Source organism: Plecotus auritus (genome assembly GCF_963455305.1).
Source record: "Plecotus auritus genome assembly, chromosome: 5".
Taxonomy (NCBI): domain Eukaryota; kingdom Metazoa; phylum Chordata; class Mammalia; order Chiroptera; family Vespertilionidae; genus Plecotus; species Plecotus auritus.
This window is the reverse complement of record NC_137776.1, coordinates 168,847,747-168,867,305: the sequence shown is the minus strand read 5'-3', so window position 1 is coordinate 168,867,305 and position 19,559 is coordinate 168,847,747. Positions and strand designations below refer to the sequence as shown.

The 19,559-nt window shown below is 40.0% G+C and overlaps 2 protein-coding genes across 9 annotated transcripts in view; one reads left to right on the top strand and one right to left on the bottom strand.

The window, feature by feature from the left end:
• The window catches only part of SLC31A1 (solute carrier family 31 member 1), a 45,344-nt gene that overhangs the window by 23,868 nt on the left and 1,917 nt on the right, over positions 1-19,559 (bottom strand). The window contains exon 1 of one of the 8 annotated variants that reach the window (XM_080669518.1): positions 19,136-19,300. The exons of 6 other annotated variants lie outside the window; for them this stretch is intronic. The gene's annotated coding sequence lies outside the window, so the exon portion shown is untranslated. Of the gene's footprint in view, positions 1-1,861; positions 1,947-19,135; positions 19,301-19,559 lie in introns of those variants that run through there. One more of the 8 variants, XM_080669521.1, reaches the window with a different exon arrangement.
• Positions 1,356-2,312, top strand: LOC308248998 (protein SET). The gene has a single exon (XM_080669517.1). It carries the CDS (start codon positions 1,427-1,429, stop codon positions 2,294-2,296), a length of 870 nt encoding a protein of 289 aa, XP_080525643.1. The 5' UTR covers positions 1,356-1,426; the 3' UTR covers positions 2,297-2,312.

Sequence of the window (19,559 nt, the reverse complement as noted above, 5' to 3'; positions counted from 1 at the left end):
TCCTATAAAGACCCATGGAACTTTAGATTGGCAGTACTATGTATAGAGGCTGCTAAAAGGGCTGTGCCCAGATTTCAATAGCACTTGGGTAAATGACTCAAATTTGGTATTGTTCAATAAATAAAAAATATGATGAAAGTAGACTAAGCTCCCTGCAGAACATGGACAGCAAACTATAAGATACACAGCAAATGCTCAATAGATTTTTATTGGATTATACAATCTGTACTATACAGAATAGTGATATAGTACAAATTGTATATCAATAGTGATATAAACAAACCCTACTTTTCATTCATACCTCCCCATATATAAGTAATAAATCCAGACTTTATGTGACTCTTTTTTTAATGCCCTGTTTTAGGGACAGTGGAGAACACTACACTGAATCCAAGATCTGGATTCTGATCTATCCTACTCCATAATTTTGTATTCTTTTGGATATAACAGCTATGTCAGGGTTTCTCAATTCTGGCATTATTGACATTTGGGGCTGAATAATTCTTTGTTGCATTGTAGGATGTCTAACTGGCTATTACTCACTAAATGCCAGTAGCACTGATTCAGTTGTAACCACAAAATGTCTGTAGACATTGCCAAAAGTAACCCCACCTCACTGAGAACCACTTTTGATCTCCAAGTCTCATCTGAAACTCAGGGAAACATGAAGATAATATGTCTTGTTTTCCTTCATGGCTGTAATATTATTCAAATAATATAATGAATAGGAAGAAATACTGAGAGAAAAAAAAAGACCATGTGATATATGTAAAAGCATTATTAATACTCTGTAATTATTATTATTTTCTGTGAGTATCCAATAATGAGACTGAAGAAAAATACATCTTGTTTACAGAATGCATTTTAAGGCTTAAGGCTATGTGCAGTCTAATATGCCTTTTTAGGTGGGTATTCAATAGATATTGGTGGTTGAGTGATTCGAAGTCTGGGTCCAGTAGTAACTTCATTTACTTTTGTGGCATGTTTTCAGGTTTTGCTACTGAGCTACAACAATGTAGTATGTTTCCACACCTACCTTTACTTGACGGACAGGCCTGGGTTAAACAAGAATGACTATTCATTTCACAGATGGAAAACTGAGGTATGGAAGGTTAATTGACTAGCTAAAATCATGCAGCGGTCAGTCTGGCGGCACTGTGCAATCAGAATCCAGATTCTAACCTCAAGTCCAATGCTCCATTACTTGTATCATGGTACTTTCATCCAACCATCTTGCATTCCTGTCTCTTAATACAAAGATAGCTATTTTGCTTTCTGGGGCAACAACAACAACAAAAACTGAGATAAGGGAACAGAGTTGTAGTTTTGAGAGAAGCTTAGAAAGAAATATACTAGAGTGCTCAGCGCGCCTTCGAGCCCGGCCACTTCCCAGCGACCAGATCCTCCGACTTGCCTCACACGCAGCATGGCCCCCAAACGCCCGTCCTCGCTCCCACCTCAGACGAAGAAACCGAAACTGGCTGCAGCCCCCAAGCCGGAGAAGAAGCCGACCCCTCCGGACGTGCCGAAGGGAGAAAAAGAACAGCAAGAAGCGATTGAACATATTGATGAAGTACAAAATGAAATAGACAGACTTAATGAACAAGCCAGTGAGGAGATTTTGAAAGTAGAACAGAAATACAACAAACTCCGCCAACCATTTTTTCAAAAGAGGTCAGAATTGATCGCCAAAATCCCAAATTTTTGGGTAACAACATTTGTCAACCATCCACAAGTGTCTGCACTGCTTGGGGAAGAGGATGAAGAGGCGCTGCATTATTTGACAAGAGTTGAAGTGACAGAATTTGAAGATATTAAATCAGGTTACAGAATAGATTTTTATTTTGATGAAAATCCTTACTTCGAAAATAAAGTTCTCTCCAAAGAGTTTCATCTGAATGAGAGTGGTGATCCATCTTCAAAGTCCACTGAAATCAAATGGAAATCTGGAAAGGATTTGACGAAACGTTCAAGTCAAACACAGAATAAAGCCAGCAGGAAGAGACAGCATGAGGAACCAGAAAGCTTCTTTACCTGGTTTACTGACCATTCTGATGCAGGTGCAGATGAGTTAGGAGAAGTCATCAAAGATGACATTTGGCCAAATCCTTTACAGTACTACTTGGTTCCTGACATGGATGATGAAGAAGGGGAAGGAGAAGAAGATGATGATGATGATGAAGAAGAGGAAGGGTTGGAAGATATTGATGAAGAAGGGGATGAGGATGAAGGTGAAGAAGATGAAGATGATGATGAGGGGGAAGAAGGAGAGGAAGATGAAGGAGAAGATGACTAATGAACACTGATGGATTCCAACCTTTTTTAATTTTCTCCAGTCCCTGGGAGCAAGTTGCAGTCTTTTTTTTCCTTTTTCTTTTTTCCCCCCCCTCTTGTGCTCAGTCGCCCTGTTTTTGAGGTCTCTTTTTCTCTCCTTTACACCATGGTTCTCACCTTCTTTGGGGGGGATGTACCTTGAGCAGAATACAGTGGGAAAAGAATCTTTGCCCCTTTCTGTTCCAAATTCATTTTTATCCCTTCCTGTCTCAAGAAAAACTTAATGGAATCAACACCACCGTGCTCTGTGGGAAAAAAGAAAAACCACCTGCTCCCTTGCTCTGCTGGGAGCTGGAGGTTGCTAGGCCCCTGTGTAGTAGTGCATAGAATTCTAGCTTTTTTCCTCCTTTCTCTGTATATTGGGCTCAGAGATTACACTGTGTCTCTATGTGAATATGGACAGTTAGCATTTACCAACATGTATCTGTCTACTTTCTCTTGTTTAAAAAAAGAAAAAAAAAACTTTAAAAAAAGGGGGGGTTATAGAAGGTGAGCAAAGGGTGGGTTTGAGATGTTTGGGTGGGTTAAGTGGGCATTTTGACAACATGGCTTCTCCTTTGGCATGTTTAATTGTGATGTTTAATGGACATCCTTGCAGTCTAAGATGACACTTTTAAAATAAAATTCTCTCCTAATGATGACTTGAGCCCTGCCACTCGATGGGAGAATCAGCAGAACCTGTAGGATCTTATTTGGAATTGACATTTCTCTATTGTAATTTTGTTCCTGTTTATTTTTAAATTTTCTTTTTGTTTCACTGGAAAGAAAAGATGATGCTCAGTTTTAAACATTAAAAGTGTACAAGTTGCTTTGTTACAATAAAACTAAATGTGTACACAAAGGATTTGATGCTTTTCTCTCAGAACAGATTTCAAGTTTGACTTGTATAACATATTGTCAAACTTTGTCAACTAAACTCCGTATTTTTTGATACGCACTTTGCAGGATGATCTCAGGGCTATGTGGACTGAGTAAAGGGGTTTGAATCAGTATGTTAATGTCTCCATAGCTGGGAAACATCATGAGTACAGTTTGCGGTCAGTGTCTAAAAATTCCAAATCATTTGGAATTCCAGATTGCTCAAACTTAGTTCTGAGTATGTTGTACCTTTAATTTTGTATATCAAATTGGCATTTTAAAAATGGGTCTATATATACCTGGATATAATAACAGTGCCTGCCACCACCACCAGACAGACCTGGTGCTCTAATGCCGAGTTACACACAGGGCTATTGCTGGCATGTCTTCATTGGCACTATAAAGGTGGCCCAGAAGACAGGCTTGCAGAGTAAGAAGTCCGTATTGGTGGTTAAGAAACTCAGGTTAGGAGTACTTTTGTCTCTTTAGTACCAGCTATTTAGTAGCTTACGTTCTCAAATGAGACCAGTCTGTGTGAATCTGGGTGAGATGATGGACTCTGCTCTGCTAGATGCCATTGTGCATAGAACATTTTGAGAAGCTACCTAATGCCTAAGCTTTTTAATGCTGTAAAATATAGTAGCTGAAATTAAATGCCAGTTAATTTTTTCAGAGACGAATTAATGAACAGCCTGGTCAAATTCAAAGCTATTTGATGTATAAAACTTTATAAGTGGAACTATTCCATCAATAGGCGAAGTGTAATAAAACCTATCTAGATGGATAGTATGTAATTTCTGCACAGGTCTCTGTTTAGTGAATACATCACTGTATACTGGTCAGGAATCTTGCTCCAATAAAGGAACATAAAGATTTAAAAAAAAAAAAAAAAAAAAAAAAAAAAAAAAAAAAAAAAGAAAGAAATATACTAACCCTATTTCTATTGGGAAGCACAAGTGAATATTCCCTACATTTGGGTTAAATCAATGTCAAGTTATCCAAGCACCCTGTCAAGTCTACCAGGTATGAAGTCCTTGCCATGAAGTTGTCCAGGTAGAGCTAACTCTAGTTGTTACTTACCTCCAGAGTAGTTGTGTCTTGCAACTTAACTATGTTAAGGCATACAATTTGTGCTAAAACTGTTTCCTGCAGTATTCTTGGCTGCTCCCCCTTAATGTGGCTCTAAGTAGGTGAGAATGTACTTCCATATACTAGTAGCTAGAGTGGCAGGCCACATTTCAGCATTTTATTGAAATTCACAAAAGCTTCAACAGCCATGCCGCTCTATGCTTTCAGTGTCAGAAACAGAACTTTTAAAGAATAACTCATAAAAAAATGTAACCATTTATTTTACTCCTTTAAACTACCAGACCACCTCTGATTATTATGCCTCCATATGAACTTTCAAATGCTGAATGTTGTCACAAAGAGTCATCACTCCCAACCATTGATTCAACATCTTCCAGTAATTCTCAGGAAACATGAGTTGGAGTCCACCTTTACCTTTATTATTACTATAGTTTCAAAGAACATAAGACTAGAAATTAGGAAATTTTGATTCTAGCCTGTTTTTTCCCAAACATTAGGTAACTTAATCTTTATGGTCACAGTTTCCTCAGTAGAGAGATGGAATAATTCATCTTTAGGACCAATTTCAATTAGAAAAGTTAGGTGTGTATAATATTTCAATGAGAAACAAATGCGTACTTATCTTTTCTAAATGCATCTGAATATTAATTGATATGCTTTAGACATTCTAACATTTCTTTTTTTAAAAAATATTTTTATTGACTTGAGAGAGGAAGGGAGAGGGAGAGATAGATAGAAACATCAATGATGAGAGAGAATAATTGATCGGCTGCCTCCTGCACACCCCGCTCAGGGGATCAAGCCCGAAACCCGGATGTGTGCCCTTAGTAATAATAAAGGTGTGTGCCCTTGGCCAGGATCGAACCTGGGAACCTTCAGTCCCCAGGCCGATGCTCTATCCACTGAGCCAAACTGGCTAGGGCTAGGCAACTCTTAAATCACTCAAAAATTTGAGAACCCCAGTTCTGAATTCTAGAGATGTACAACATAGATATATAGTATAAGGAATTTAAGAATTGAATGTTTAATAAGTGAGAACTTAAAAAAAAAGAAAAAAGTCAATATTCAACCAATATCTAAAATAAAACATTTATTTTGATATTTCGAAAGGACACAGAGCTGGCATAGTCTCACTTGAAAGTTTACACACACCACCACCTAATAACCAAAAAACCTTCTGGAGTAACACTGAATTGCCAATGGCTCATCTATGGAATTTGAAAGAGGTTTTTACACCCACTGTGTGAGTAAAATCTCTTGAGTTTCAGATGAAGGGGAAATTATATATTTTCTGTAATTTTATTTTTCTAGATTAGTTGTAAAATACTGGAGCTGAACTACCAGAAAGATAAACCTCAAAAAGGAAATGCAGTGCTTTGTATGAAGAAACTGTTGGATATTAGTTCTTAACATGATTAATAAAATTAAGATTTATTCCCACTTGGGGGGGGGGGGGCGCAATGGTAAGATATGTACACATATAATACCTTAATAAAAAAAAAAAAGATTTATTCCCACTTTAGCACTGTAGGGTCTGTCCTAACAACTGCCTTTCTGAGATTAGGAGTTCACTTTGAGATCCGAAATAGGTCACCAAAAACAAACAAAGAAAAACATGAGAAGGAAGCTGTGGGCAGAAAAGGTATTTCCCATTTCTTTTTTATGGCAACTCTCCCAGTACACAGGGAGCTATACTCATTCTCTAACTGGCAAAACTGTACCTACTGGTTGTGGGCCCTTGGGCAAATTATTTAATATCTCTGTGCCTTAGTTATAAAATCAGGATAATAAAAGGATTGCTTTAAGGATTATTACCAGGCGTTCACGTAGGTGATAGCATAGTGGTTAAGTTAGTTTCCTTTAAAATAGGGATGAGAATAGCACCTACCTCATGACAGTGTGCATCTAAACACATAGCACAGAGCCTAGGCACAGTAAGCCCTCGGTAATATTCATTATTGTTACTTTTACGTAATCTATTGCTCTTTCTAAACGTGGCATAGCTATAGTTCCCCAAGTTCTTTGATTTGTCCTTCAGCCATTACTCCACAGCTAACCGGTCTTTCTAACCTCTGCTGTTCTCAATTCGGGAGTTTTGAGGGTGTGTCAGTGAATCCTATCCACTTAACTTCACAGGCAGGGACACCCTTCACCTATGTTTTATCAGGCGGTCAGCAATTTGCTTCCAATCTGCATCTATTTTCTTTTAAAAAAAATATATTTCTTTTATTTTTATTGATTTCAGAGAGGAAGGGAGAGATAGAAACATCAATGATGAGAAAGAATCATTGATTGGCTGCCTCTTGCATGCCCCCTACTGGAGATCAAGCCTACAACCCAAGCATGTGCCCTTGACCAGAATTGAACCTGGGACCCTTCAGTCCGCAGGCCAACGCTCTATCCACTAAGCCAAACTGGCTAGGGTGATCTGCATCTATTTTCTTTGCAGCGTCTCAAAGTTTCAGGCTTTTCTCTCCCTCTTTTCTAATGATAAAAGATGCTTTTTATGGGGGAGAGTGTTTTCCCACCATGAAGCAATTCTCCAACACCAACTTGGTGTATACAATTCAATACAATTCTGACTTTATCTACCCAGAGATAGAATCAGATTCTAGAGGTTGAGGGCTCAGACCTATAAGACTGCCTGCTCTCCACTTCAGATGCCAATCATAACTCTAGGTTGTTATCCTTGCTTCTGACCAACTGACTATAAATCAGGGGTTCCCATAACCCCCTCTCCTTGGGTTATATTAATTTGCTAGAGGGGCTCACAGAACTCAGAAAACCCATTTACTCACTAGATTACCAATTTATTAAAATGGATATTAAAGTATACAAATCAACAGCCAGATGAAAGAAGAGATATATAGGGTAAGGTCCCAAAAAAAGACATAACAAAACACACCTTTATTGCTCTCTTCACTTAGGAAATACTAAGGGTTTTTGGAACCCTGTGCCAGAAATGGGATAAAGACTATATATATATATAAATTCAAAATAACACACTGCTCTTTATATTTATATTTCTGTAGTCATTTCATTAGGATTTTGGAAAGGAAAAGAGGTGTGCTCAAAATGCCATCATGAAATGGAAATATGATATATTATATTGTTTTTGCCCATCTATTTTAGCTTCTTAAGAGTAGGTAAGAGGTGGAATTAGAATTGGAATGTTATGGCTTAGAATTCTACTCCTTCGTTCTAAACCATAACATGGCATCATGCACCTGGTGGTATTTCTGAAATCATAATAAAGGAAATTCTTTTCATGGTTAGTTTCTAGAAAGTTTATGGGCCTTTTATAAGGTGCCTAAATAACAGGTAGAAAAAAGCCTAGTGAAGCATCTAGCTTAAGCTACTCAGCAGTAATTTTCCCTGGGAATCTTGCATCTAAGTAAGCTTATATTTGGAAAGGTGGGACCTACCTGGCTGAGCTGCATGTTAATTAAGTCCTATAATCCTGTCATCTGTAACTCTAGGAGCTACAGTCCACTAATGGGCCTGGTTGTCTCATATACCACAGTTTATCAGAGCTATCCCACAGAGAGTATATGAGTGCTTAAAGCATGGCCCATAGACAAGTTTCTTTATTCTAAAACTAGTGGCCTGGTGCACAAAATGTGCATGGGGAGGGGGGTGAGGGGTGTCCCTCAGCCCAGCCTGCACCCTCTCAATCTGGGACATCCCTTTCGCAAATCCAGGACTGCTGGCTCCTAACCGCTCACTACCTGCCTGTCTGATTGCCCCTAACCACTCTGCCTGCTGGTCTGCTCATCCCCAACTGCCCCCCACCCCCGCTGGCCTGCTCACCCCCAACTGCTCCCTGCTGGCCTGAATGCCCGCAACTGTCCCTCCCTGCTGGCCTGATCGCCCCCAACTGCCCCCCCCCCCGCTGGCCTGATCGCCCCCAACTGTCCCCCCCTGCTGGCCTGATTGCCCCCAACTGCCCCCCTCTGCCGGTCTGCTTGCCCCCAACTACTCCTCCCACCAGCCTGATCACCCCCATCTGCCCCCCCCTCCTGGCCTGATCGCCCCTAACTGCCTCTGCCTTGGCCCTGCCACCATGGCTTTGCCGGGAAGGTCTTCTGGAAGGTCTCCCGGTTAATTAGCCTATTACTCTTTTATTAGGATAGATAAAAAAGTCAACACTAATTATATTTTCTCTTCTAAATGTATAGCTTCATTAATTTATAACCTGGAGTTTGTATTAACATAACATACACTGTGATCTTTATGATGTCATACACATAAAATGAGATTTGTGGGGGAAAAAGGATATATGTTTATTTTTAGTTGCATATTCCTAGGTCATTCCTACCAAGTATGCCTAGCTCTATAGCTACCACTAGTGTGTAGCTACATAAATAAGGTTCCAAATTTTTAACTGCAGCACAAGGAATGGCAATGGGAGCCAGGAAGTTATGTGTTAACCATTACTTAAACATACATAGACACACATTCCTCTCCAAGATAATTTACTTGGCCTTTTGCCCCTTCCTGAATCAAATTAGGTATGCATACGGGTAGGTTGCAAGGTGTGCCATGCATACTGGCAGGGAAAAGAATATGTCACCTGAGAGAGCAGCAAAGTAGAGGCTAGATTACTCTGACATCAACCCAAACTCAATTCAGCAAGTATTTATTAAGTACCCTGTATCCCAAGGTGGGGAATTTGGAATGGAAGAGGATGGAAGTTCTGGCTGAAACCTGCTATTTGTAAAACAAATTTCACAAATGGTATAAAGCACATAGAGAAAAAATGAAGGAGGTGAGAAAGGGAAGGAAGGAAGGTTAGCAGGTATGGTCAAAAGGGTAGAGGGGATAATATGATCTGCTTATGGTCCCTAGCTCCCCAAAAGGTAAGTGATTGTTATGACCCATTTCACAATATTATCACATCCCGCAAAATAAAAACAACAAAACACAAAAAAACTAGAAGCCAGTAAGGAACTCATGTAAACAGATAAGTATTAGTTAGCTTTCTGGTTTACTTATCTTTCTATTTTTAGTTCCTACATGGACTCTAATAACCAGCTAATCTTCTGAATCCTCTATGTGGTAAGTACTGGTAAAAGTAGTTGGGAGATAGTCCTTTTTTATTTTTTAAAATATGTTTTTATTGATTTCAGAGAGGAAGGGAGAGGGAGAGAGATAGAAACATCAATAATGAGAATCATTGATTGGCTGCCTCCTGCATGCCCACAACCTGGCCATGTGCCCTGACGGAAATTCGAACCATGATCTCCTGGTTTATAGGTAGATGCTCAACCACTGAACCACACCAGCCAGGCGAGACAGTTCTTTTTTGTCCTGAGTTAGCAAATTAACTCCTGAGTAATGTCCCACTGAACAGAACTAGAAAAATCTATATAGGATCATGATGGAGATGACTTTGTCAAGTTTGCAATGCAATATCATTTTGGTGAGGTTGCCTCTATTTGGCCTTTATTTAAGATGTAGTCTCTGAATAACAAGAAATAAAAATTAAGATGTTTTCAAGAAAAATATACCTTCTCAATTCTTTCACTGTTCACTTACAATTAAAATTTCATAGAACATCAGAACTAGAAGTCATTAATTACCAGTCTGATGCACATACCCTTTGAACCAGCAATTCCATTTCTAAATATCTACTGACACATATGTGAAATGTTATGTGAACAAAGTTATTTGTTGCAGGACTATCTGTAAAAGCAAACTAGTGAAAATACAACTTAAATGTTCATTGCTAGGGCACTGTGATCATCTATAATAATAAAAGCGTAATATGCTAATTAGACTGGACGACCTTCCAAATGAAGCCAAGGCTGCGAGGGAAGCCCGGGTCCCAGGTGCCTGCCAGCGGCTGGAGGGAAGCCCGGGTCCTGGGTGCCAGAGAGAAGCTGGTGCCAGCAGCCAGGGGAAGGAAGGCCTACTCTTGCACAAATTTTATGTATCGGGCCTCTAGTATGTCTATAAAATGGGACACTTTGCTGTCATAAACAAGAATGAGGAAGCTCTTTATATACTGCTATAGAATGATCTCCAAGGTATATTATGAGATGAACAAAGCAGGTGCACTGTATGCTATCGTTTGTAAAAAAGAAAAAAGTAAAGGAAAAAAATTACATGCATGTTATTTGTAAACACCTACACTGCCTCTGGGGGTAGGGGCACAAGAAAGTGGCAACAGCCCAGCCAGTGTGACTCAGTGGTTGAGAGTTGACTCATGAACATGGAAATCACAGTTTGATTCCCAGTCTGGGAACATGCCAGGGTTGCAGGCTCGATCTCCAGGAGGAGGTGTGCAGGAGGCAGCCGATCAATGATTCTCTCTCATCATTGATGCTTCTATCTCTCTCTCCCTCTCCCTTCCTCTTTCTGAAATCAGTAAAAACATTTTAATAAAAAAAAAATAAATAAAAAATAAAGTGACAACACTGTGATCCCTAGGAGGTAAACTGGTCAGATGTGGTTTATTTCACTAAACATCCTTGTGCAGCTTTTGAATTCTGAGCCACGTGAATGTAATTCCTATTTTTAAAAATTACATTTTAAGTCCAACTCCTTTATTTCACAGATGGAGAAACTGAGGTGCATGTTATTGAATAATTATGCTATTTTTTTCTTTAGTCAACTGAACTGTAACATTTGCTTCTCACATAAGGCTTCACTAGGCTAACCACTTTCCCCAAACCTCCCATTTCTCCAGAGATTTTACCAAGAAGCAGCTAAGCAGGAGGGGTTTCTGAGCTTTACATATCCTGTTTTAGCAGCAAATAAAATAGAAGCTCCTGTTTCTCTTGCCTACTCTCACCTTTCTGTACAAAGAAGATCAAATGTACAACTACATTTTCACAAAAGCTTTAGAAAAGCTTTTATTTGCCTTGTCCGAATAGGACAACTCAAATTTGATACGTCAAACAAACAAACTGAAAAGGTCTTTTAGTTATGCAATGATAGAAGGGCCTAAGTCCAATGGGGAGTATATCTTCCCACTACTATACTCCATTTCTCTGATATCTTTTGTTGTTGACTAAGCCACATACTGGAATAAAGCAATCACAAGATGTACCCTTTTACACTCCTCTTACTGGATCCTTTTGTAATCTTGACACATTTCCAATGTGTTAACCACGAGTGCTTTAGTATGATTTAGGTAAAGTTTTCCGAGTTTTATAGACGGTGTGATAAGAGGGGAGAAAACACTGGATTAGGTATCAGAGGCACTAAGCTATGGACACAAGTTTACCGTTATTAGCCATGTGACATTAAACCAATTACCTAAACCCAACAAGTACTAGTTCCTTTATTGCAAAATGGATATTAAAATACCTACCCTGAGAAGAGAAACCAAGATGGCGGCATAGGTAAACACCTAAACTGCTGCCTCTCACAACAATTTCAAAACTACAACTAAAAGACAGAACGGACACCATCCAGAACCACAGGAAAGCAGGCTGAGTGAAAATTCTACAACTAGAAGGAAGGAGAAAAGCTCACAGAGAATTGGAGGTACGGCAAAGGGGCTTTGTGCGCGCAGAGAGGAAGGGCAGCTGAGAGCCTGGCTGACTTCCTCTGGCGGAAGGGGGAAGGAAGCCTCCGACCGCACTGAACCCCAGTCCTGACTGCACTGAACCCCAGTTCTGGGCGAACCCCTGGGGACCCACGCTCTTGTGGGGGGAGTCTGGACTCTCGGGCGGAGACTCGGGAGCTGGGGAAGGCGGAGGACTGAAAGTGCACACGCGCGCGCGCCGGTGCGCACAAAGGCTGCGGGGGTTGCCACAGGCTTTCCCTAGTGGAGGGGAGTCAGAGGAGTCTGACTGCACTGAGCCCCAGTTCTGACTGCAGTGAACCCCAGTTCCAGGCGAGCCCCTGGGGACCCACGCTCTTGTGGGGGGAGTCTGGACTCTCGGGCGGAGACTCGGGAGCCAGGGAAGGCGGAGGACTGAAAGCGCGCCCGCGCCGGTGCGCACAAGGGCTGCGGAGGTTGCCGCGGGCTTTCCCTGGTGGAGGGGAGTCAGAGGCTCCTGACGGCACTGTGCCCCAGTTCTGACTGCAGTGAACCCCGGTTCCAGGCGAGCCCCTGGGGACCCACGCTCTTGTGGGGGGAGTCTGGACTCTCAGGCGGAGACTAGAGCTGGGGAAGGCGGAGGACTGAAAGCGCACGTGCGTGGAGGGGCGGGGCTGACAGGAAGCCAAGACTGAGGCTCCACCCCATCCAAGCTGAGCACAGAGGCTATTGCAATTTGGCAAGTCTAATCCTATAGGGCTGTCTCCAGCACCGGGCTTCTCCCAGCATAGACACAGCTGATCCTTACAGCCAACTGACCCGGAGGTCAATTCTTCCCAGTGATACCAACAACAATAAAGACTTAATTACAACAAGGCTGTACACACAGTTCACAAAGGGGTGCACCAAGAGTGTCCACCTCAGGTTAACTGGGGAAGCAGACCCACTGGGCCATATTGGAAACCTAGCACAAATACCTACCTTACCAACTCAGGGAATCAGTGAAAATGCGGGGTCAAAGAATCAGATCACAAACGAAAGAAATGGAGGAAAACAAACGACTGGATATAGAATTCAAAACCACCGTTATAAGGCTTTTTAAGAATATCCTAGAAAAGGCCGATAAATATAACGAGACCCTCGAAGATATGAAAAAGGACCAACTAGAAATTAAACATACACTGACTGAAATAAAAAATATTATACAGAGACCCAGAAACAGAATAGAGGAACACAAGAATCAAGTCAAAGAATTGAAATACAAAGAAGCAAAAAACACTCAACCGAAAAAGCAAAAAGCAAAAAAAAAAAATCCAAAAAGTTGAAGATAATGTAAGAAGACTCTGGGACAACTTCAAGCGTACCAACATCAGAATTATGGGGGTGCCAGAAGAAGAGAGAGAGCAAGATACTGAAAACCTATTTGAAGAAATAATGACCGAAAACTTCCCCCACCTGGTGAAAGAAATAGACTTACAAGTCCAGGAAGCCCACAGAACCCCAAACAAAAGGAATCCAAAGAGGACCACACCAAGACACATCATAATTAAAATGCCAAGAGCAAAAGACAAAGAGAGAATATTAAAAGCAGCAAGAGAAAAACAGTTAATTACCTACAAGGGAGCACCCATACGACTGTCAGCTGACTTCTCAACAGAAACTATGCAGGCCAGACGGGAGTGGCAAGAAATTTTCAATGTGATGAATAGCAAGAACCTACAACCAAGATTACTCTACCCAGCAAAGCTATCATTCAGAATTGAAGGGCAGATAAAGAGCTTCACAGATAAGAAAAAGCTGAAGGAGTTCATCACCACCAAACCAGTATTATATGAAATGCTGAAAGGTATTCTTAAAGAAGAGGAAGAAGAAAAAAGTAAAGATAAAAATTATGAACAACAAATACATATCTATCAACAAGCGAACCTAAAAATCAAGTGAATTAAAAACCTGAGGAGCAGAATAATCTGGTGAATATAATAGAATCAGGGGCATAGAAAGGGAGTGGACTGATAATTCTCAGGGGGAAAGGGGTATGGGGGGTTCATGAAGAGAATGGACAAAAATCATACACCTATGGATGAGGACAGTGGGGGGGAGGTAAGGGCAGAAGGTGGGGTGGGAAAGGGGTGGAGGGGAGCTATGAGGGGAAAAAGGAGAAATAATTGTAATAATTGTAATAATCTGAATAAAGATTTATTTAAAAAAAAATAAAAAAAAAATAAAAATACCTACCCTGCCAACCTCACAGGTTTGCAAGGATCAAATAAAATGTCAAAATAGTTCCTAATCTGAAGGTATAATAAGTATGAAATATTATAAATACTAGCTTACTTACTCATTAGATGATAAAATTAATCTCTGAAAAATGCTCAAGTCACAAAGAGGGATCACTTTCATGTCACTTAAAGTATATAGCCTTTTATAGTTTGATTTAAAAAATACCAGCTGTCAGATTAATATATACAGCTTGACTCTTGAACAACACGGGGGTTAGGAGCACCAATCCATGTGCAGTCAAAATCCACATATAACTTTTGATTCCCCCCAAATTTTAGTTGTTCCTCAGTATCTGCAAGGGATTGATTTCAAGAACCCCTGGGATACCAAAATCTATGGACGTTCAAGTCTCTTATGTAAAACTTGAGGTCCAATGCACGAAATTCGTGCAAGAGTAGGCCTTCGCAGCCGCAGCGGCTGCCTTGATCCCTCTCTCACAGCCGCGGCTGCAGCTCCGATCCCACAGCTGCAGCTCCGGCTTTGTCTGGAAGGTCGAAGCATATTACACTTTTATTATTACAGATGATGTAAAATAACACATAGAGTCAGCCCTTCTCATCTGGGAAAATACTGTTTTTGACCAGTTGGTTGAATTCTGGGATGCTAAACCTGAGGATACAGAGGGCTGATCATATATTTAATGAAAAAAAAAATCCACATGTAAGGGGACTCACGCAGTTCAAAGCCATGTTGTTCAAGGGGCAACCATTTTGGCAAAGCACTGCTTTAACTGCCTTCTTGTTCTAATCAAAGGTAGGCAAAGGTACCCCTTACTTAAATTCTTCTTTTTTTAAAGATTTTATAATTGATTTTTAGAGAGAGAGGAAGAGGGAGAGAGAAACATTGATGTGAGAATGAAACATGGACTGGCTGCCACTTGCATGCCCTGATCGAGCCCGCAACCTGGGTATGTGCCATGACTGGAAATCAAACTGGCAACCCTTCTGTGCACGGGATGACGCTCAACCCACTGAGCCACACTGGCTAGGGCAAACTTTTCTTTAGTTATATAGAATTTCAACTACTTAGATCACAGTGTTGTCGGTTTGCCTGTGAAGAATACTGGGAATTAACTTTGTGTGAGGCAGAAACTAGAAACTATTTTAACTGTTTCTTTTTTACTTCTCTCTTCCTTTAATTAATAAAGGATGATTTCATGAAAATGCATAGAGAATGTAAATGAGAATGAGAAAAGTTGAAGCTGCATTGTGTGGTGGAAAAGTACTGGGCTAGGAATCAGAAGACCTGAGTTCTAGATCTGGTTCTTGGGGCTTATTATTTGCGTGACCCCCAAGGAACTGAGTCTCTTCATTCATTCCAATTTATTGTGTACCTACTGAATAAATGTATTATGATTAATCCCAATCCTTAATAAACTCAGTCTTGCCTGGCCGGCTGACTCAGTAGTTGAGCGCTGACCTATGAACCAGGAGATCACGGTTCGGTTCCTGGTCAGGGAATATGCCTGGGTTGCTAACTTAATTCCCAGTGTGGGGCATGCAGGAGGTAGCCGATCGGTGATTCTCTCTCATCATTGATGTTTCTATTTCTCTCTCCCTCTCCCTTCCGCTCTGAAATCAATAAAAAGTATTTTTTAAAAAAGAAAGTCTGGTGGAGGAGAGATACATAGAAATAAAAGACAATATAAGATGTACTAAGGTACAAATTCTGCACAGGGTTGCATGGGCGCTGATAAAAAGCCATCTGGAAAGGGAAGAGAAAGGAATGGGGGCCTGAAGGTACAGTTAGCAGCATTCTTCTGCCTTTCATTTCATAATTGAACCACTATGTTCTAGGTGAAGAATTCCATTATTTATTTAGGGAAAGACTCAACCTGGCTAAAAAAGCTCCTCTAATATTTCACTGGCTATTGGAGTTTTGCTCTCTTTATGAGTTCCCTTCAAATCATTCCTCATATTTCCTTTTGCAATGCATGCTTCCATCTCATTATGCTGTATTGCATAATGTCCTCAGCCTACAAAAGCAGGTTGTATACAAAAGCTTAAGGCCTTTGTGTAAAGGAAAAGAGGTAGGGTGGACCCTTCTCAACCTTTTCCTTCTCTGCAGGGCTTTGCATTCCTAAGGATGGGCCCCTCCTCTGCTTGGGGATGTTACCTAAATTATAAACTATTACTCAAAGCAGTGGAACTTCAAAAGCATTTCCTCCCCAGTCTCTTCTATAAGATTTCTTTTGGCATAAACCGCTAATTTTAATGTATTAAGTATCACTCTTGATGAGTTCTCACACTTAATCACAAAGTACAGAAAACTTTTGATTTTTAAAATGGGTTTATTATGCTAAAAGCTGCATGTGGGAATGGAGGCATCAGCAACCTGCCCTCTTTCCGCCCTTCCATTTCCCCAATTATGCCTGGCTTGCCAACTTTGATGGCAGTTATCTTGGTGCCATCTGGTCACTGACTTATTTGCCATCTTCCACTACTTGAAGTCATCTTGTCCTATAAACACTGGCTTTTCCAGTGATAATCATATCCTTTTCTCTTTTGTAGCAGTTCTGGTGAGGAAGGTACAAAGAGGAATCAACAGCAGAACCAAATTGGAACAAAGAGAGGAACACACTGAAGGATTAGAGACTCTTAAGAGTATGGTATAAATTGTTACCTTTAGAGCAGTCATTGAATTTTATTCACATTCAGTCTAGAACCTTTATTTTTCTCAATTAAAAACTGATACTATGATCCAACCCCCCCACCCCCCCCCCCGCAAACTGGATTGAGGTTTTTAACAGATCAATACCAGTGTCCCAAATAGTGTTTACCATGTCTTATCTCATTCAATTCCACATTCTAAGGATTATTAGAAAAATGAAGTAGTTACTCACATGGAGTGGGGAAACTTTTACTTTTTACTTCATATACTCCTAAACCATTTGAATTTTTTTACATCACTATGTCATTTAGAATAAAAAATTCCATTTCCTACTGAGCTAAGTACAAACTTGTCACCTTGGCCTTCAAAGTATTGACAAATATGTCCCTGGTCTCCTTTTCAATTTTAATCCCCTACTTCCCTAAGTGTACTGTTGTCTTATACACTTAGCAAACTATCCCACAGAACTCTTTTAACCACTTAACTGATAACACACTAGCAAAGCTATTCTCCAATATCATGGGAGCAACACTTCAGTTCTCCCTCTCAGTGAAGTTGTGTACTAATAAAGGGTATCAGTTGTGTTTGTTCAAAAACAACTTATGCCAGTCTGCTAATTATTGTAAATATATAATTTAATGAAGTATTGTGTAAAGCAATGGAGTATAGATGAGAAGAGAAAAACAATAGCAGCAGCTAAAATTAATTGAGTAGTTACTATCTGCCAGGTACTGTTCTAAGTGCTTTACATGAATTAACTCAGATAATCTTCACAGGAACCCTAAGAACTAGATACTATTATGGTCCCTGTTTTAAAAGGAGGAAACTAGCAACTTGCCCAAGACCTATACAACTAATAAATGGCAAAATAATTTGGCTCCAGAGCTTAAGAATCTAGTAGTAGTTGTTTCTATGAAAACCAAGTTGAAAGCTTTGGAAAGACTAGGTGAAGATGATACACACAACCACTCAACTCTACCTTGTATGTGAAAGTAGCAATAGATAATATGTAAAGAAATGAGCCTGACTGTGTTCCAATAAAACTTCATTTACAGAAACAGGCAGCAGGCTAGGATAAGATTTGGCCCTCACACTGTAATTTGCAGATCCCTGAACGTACACTCCAAGAAAAGGCTTATGTTAAAAGAATGGCAAAATATGTTTATGTTTTAAGTTAAGTAAAATGTTTAAGGTCTGAGTGTAACTAATATCTGTATGATTCCCTGCTTTAACTTACTTTTTCAGTTAACTAACTACTGACCCTAATTGCATCAGATAAGAGGGCAATTCTTAACTTATAAGACATTTTTGCCTGCTTTCCTGCCTTCTTGCTTTTGCCAAAGCCACCCCTTCAATCTTGGAAGTATTATTTTCTCACTTCCACTTGGAATCCCACTCATCTTCAAGCCCATTATCTAACCCCACACCATCCTCCAAACTAGACATGATCATTTCTTCCTTTGAAATTCTTCAATGATTAATTTCTACCTATGGGACTTACTTTGTTATGTCTTCTATTATGGCTATTTGTATACTTCCATTATCCCCACTACTCAACTATTAGTGACTAACTCATTTTCCTGTCTTAGGCAATATCCAGCACATAGCAGGTTTTCAGATAATATTTCCTGAACTGTGTTTTAACATTCTTCTGTTTTTAGTGACTGGACAGAAAGAACACGCACGCACAATACCAAACCCTCAAACCTATATTCAATTCATATATCTGTTACCACACCGATGACTTAACTTTGTTATAACTTTAAACTATTAATTTTAAAATGCATTCACCAGTACAGATTAGTATGGGTGTACCTGTATATAAAAATTGTCATCTCCGTAGCAAAATTTCTGATTTTGAAAGTAATTGTTAAAACTGCTGCTTCCTGGCTAATCTTTAAGGGGTCGATACATTTTACAAATACATCTAAAAGCTGTATGCAAACAAAATTCTTAATTCAAACTTGAGATCAAGAGTGTGCCTTAGCTCACCTCTGCAGTAAATAGATGTCTGGATCTAAACCACTCCTTCTACAAAGCGCTTAGGGAGCCTGGCCCAAGCTCAGAGTGAGTTAGAAAGGCTTGGGATAGGAATGCAAGTTTCCTGATTCCTAGTTCAATATTCTAATTCAGGAAGAAAGTGGCTTTTTAGATGCACCCAACCCTGCAGTTCAAAGACTAAGGAAGCCTCACCACTATCTTCCATTTCCTTATACTGCCAACAGAACCAGCTGACCAAATATGACAGGCATATTTGTGGTGTTCCAATCACCAAAAAGGCTGATCCAGATTTTAGGATTCCTACCTATCTAAAAAGGTTACTTAAACACCCTAGATAAAAACACCCCACTCAAGAATGCACGATAAACAAATGATCCTTTAGTGTTTTTTAAAAGCACTATGCAGATGTTTTAGTGCTAAAATGACAATGACCAGCACTGAGGAGGGGTTAAAAAGAGCTCTGTTACTTACTGCAGTTCATTCTCTTATTTTCTGAGAAGTAACCAACTTCACATTCTAAACAGAGCTACTGTTCTAGTGCTTAGATACCAGTTGCATCACTGCTTTAACCATCTTAAGCTGTAAAGTAAACACAGGAAGTAGACAACAGCCCTATCCTCAGTTCAACCTAGTAATACGTTACCAACAAAAATTAGAGTTACATATAATATTTCTAGCTACCGTATTCCCCTCCCCCCAACTTTAAACAAAGTCAAATCATCTTTAACTAACAAAAGACTAAGCAACCCCGACAGTTCACAGATAGTACAGCATTTTTATTTTTCTGGAAGCTTCCTATGAAAGGCTTGGGCTCTCTGGGTCACATGGGAAAAAAAGACCCTAATAGAGTAAATTAAGGAATAAGGGAACAAGGATGAATTCCATTACTTAACCT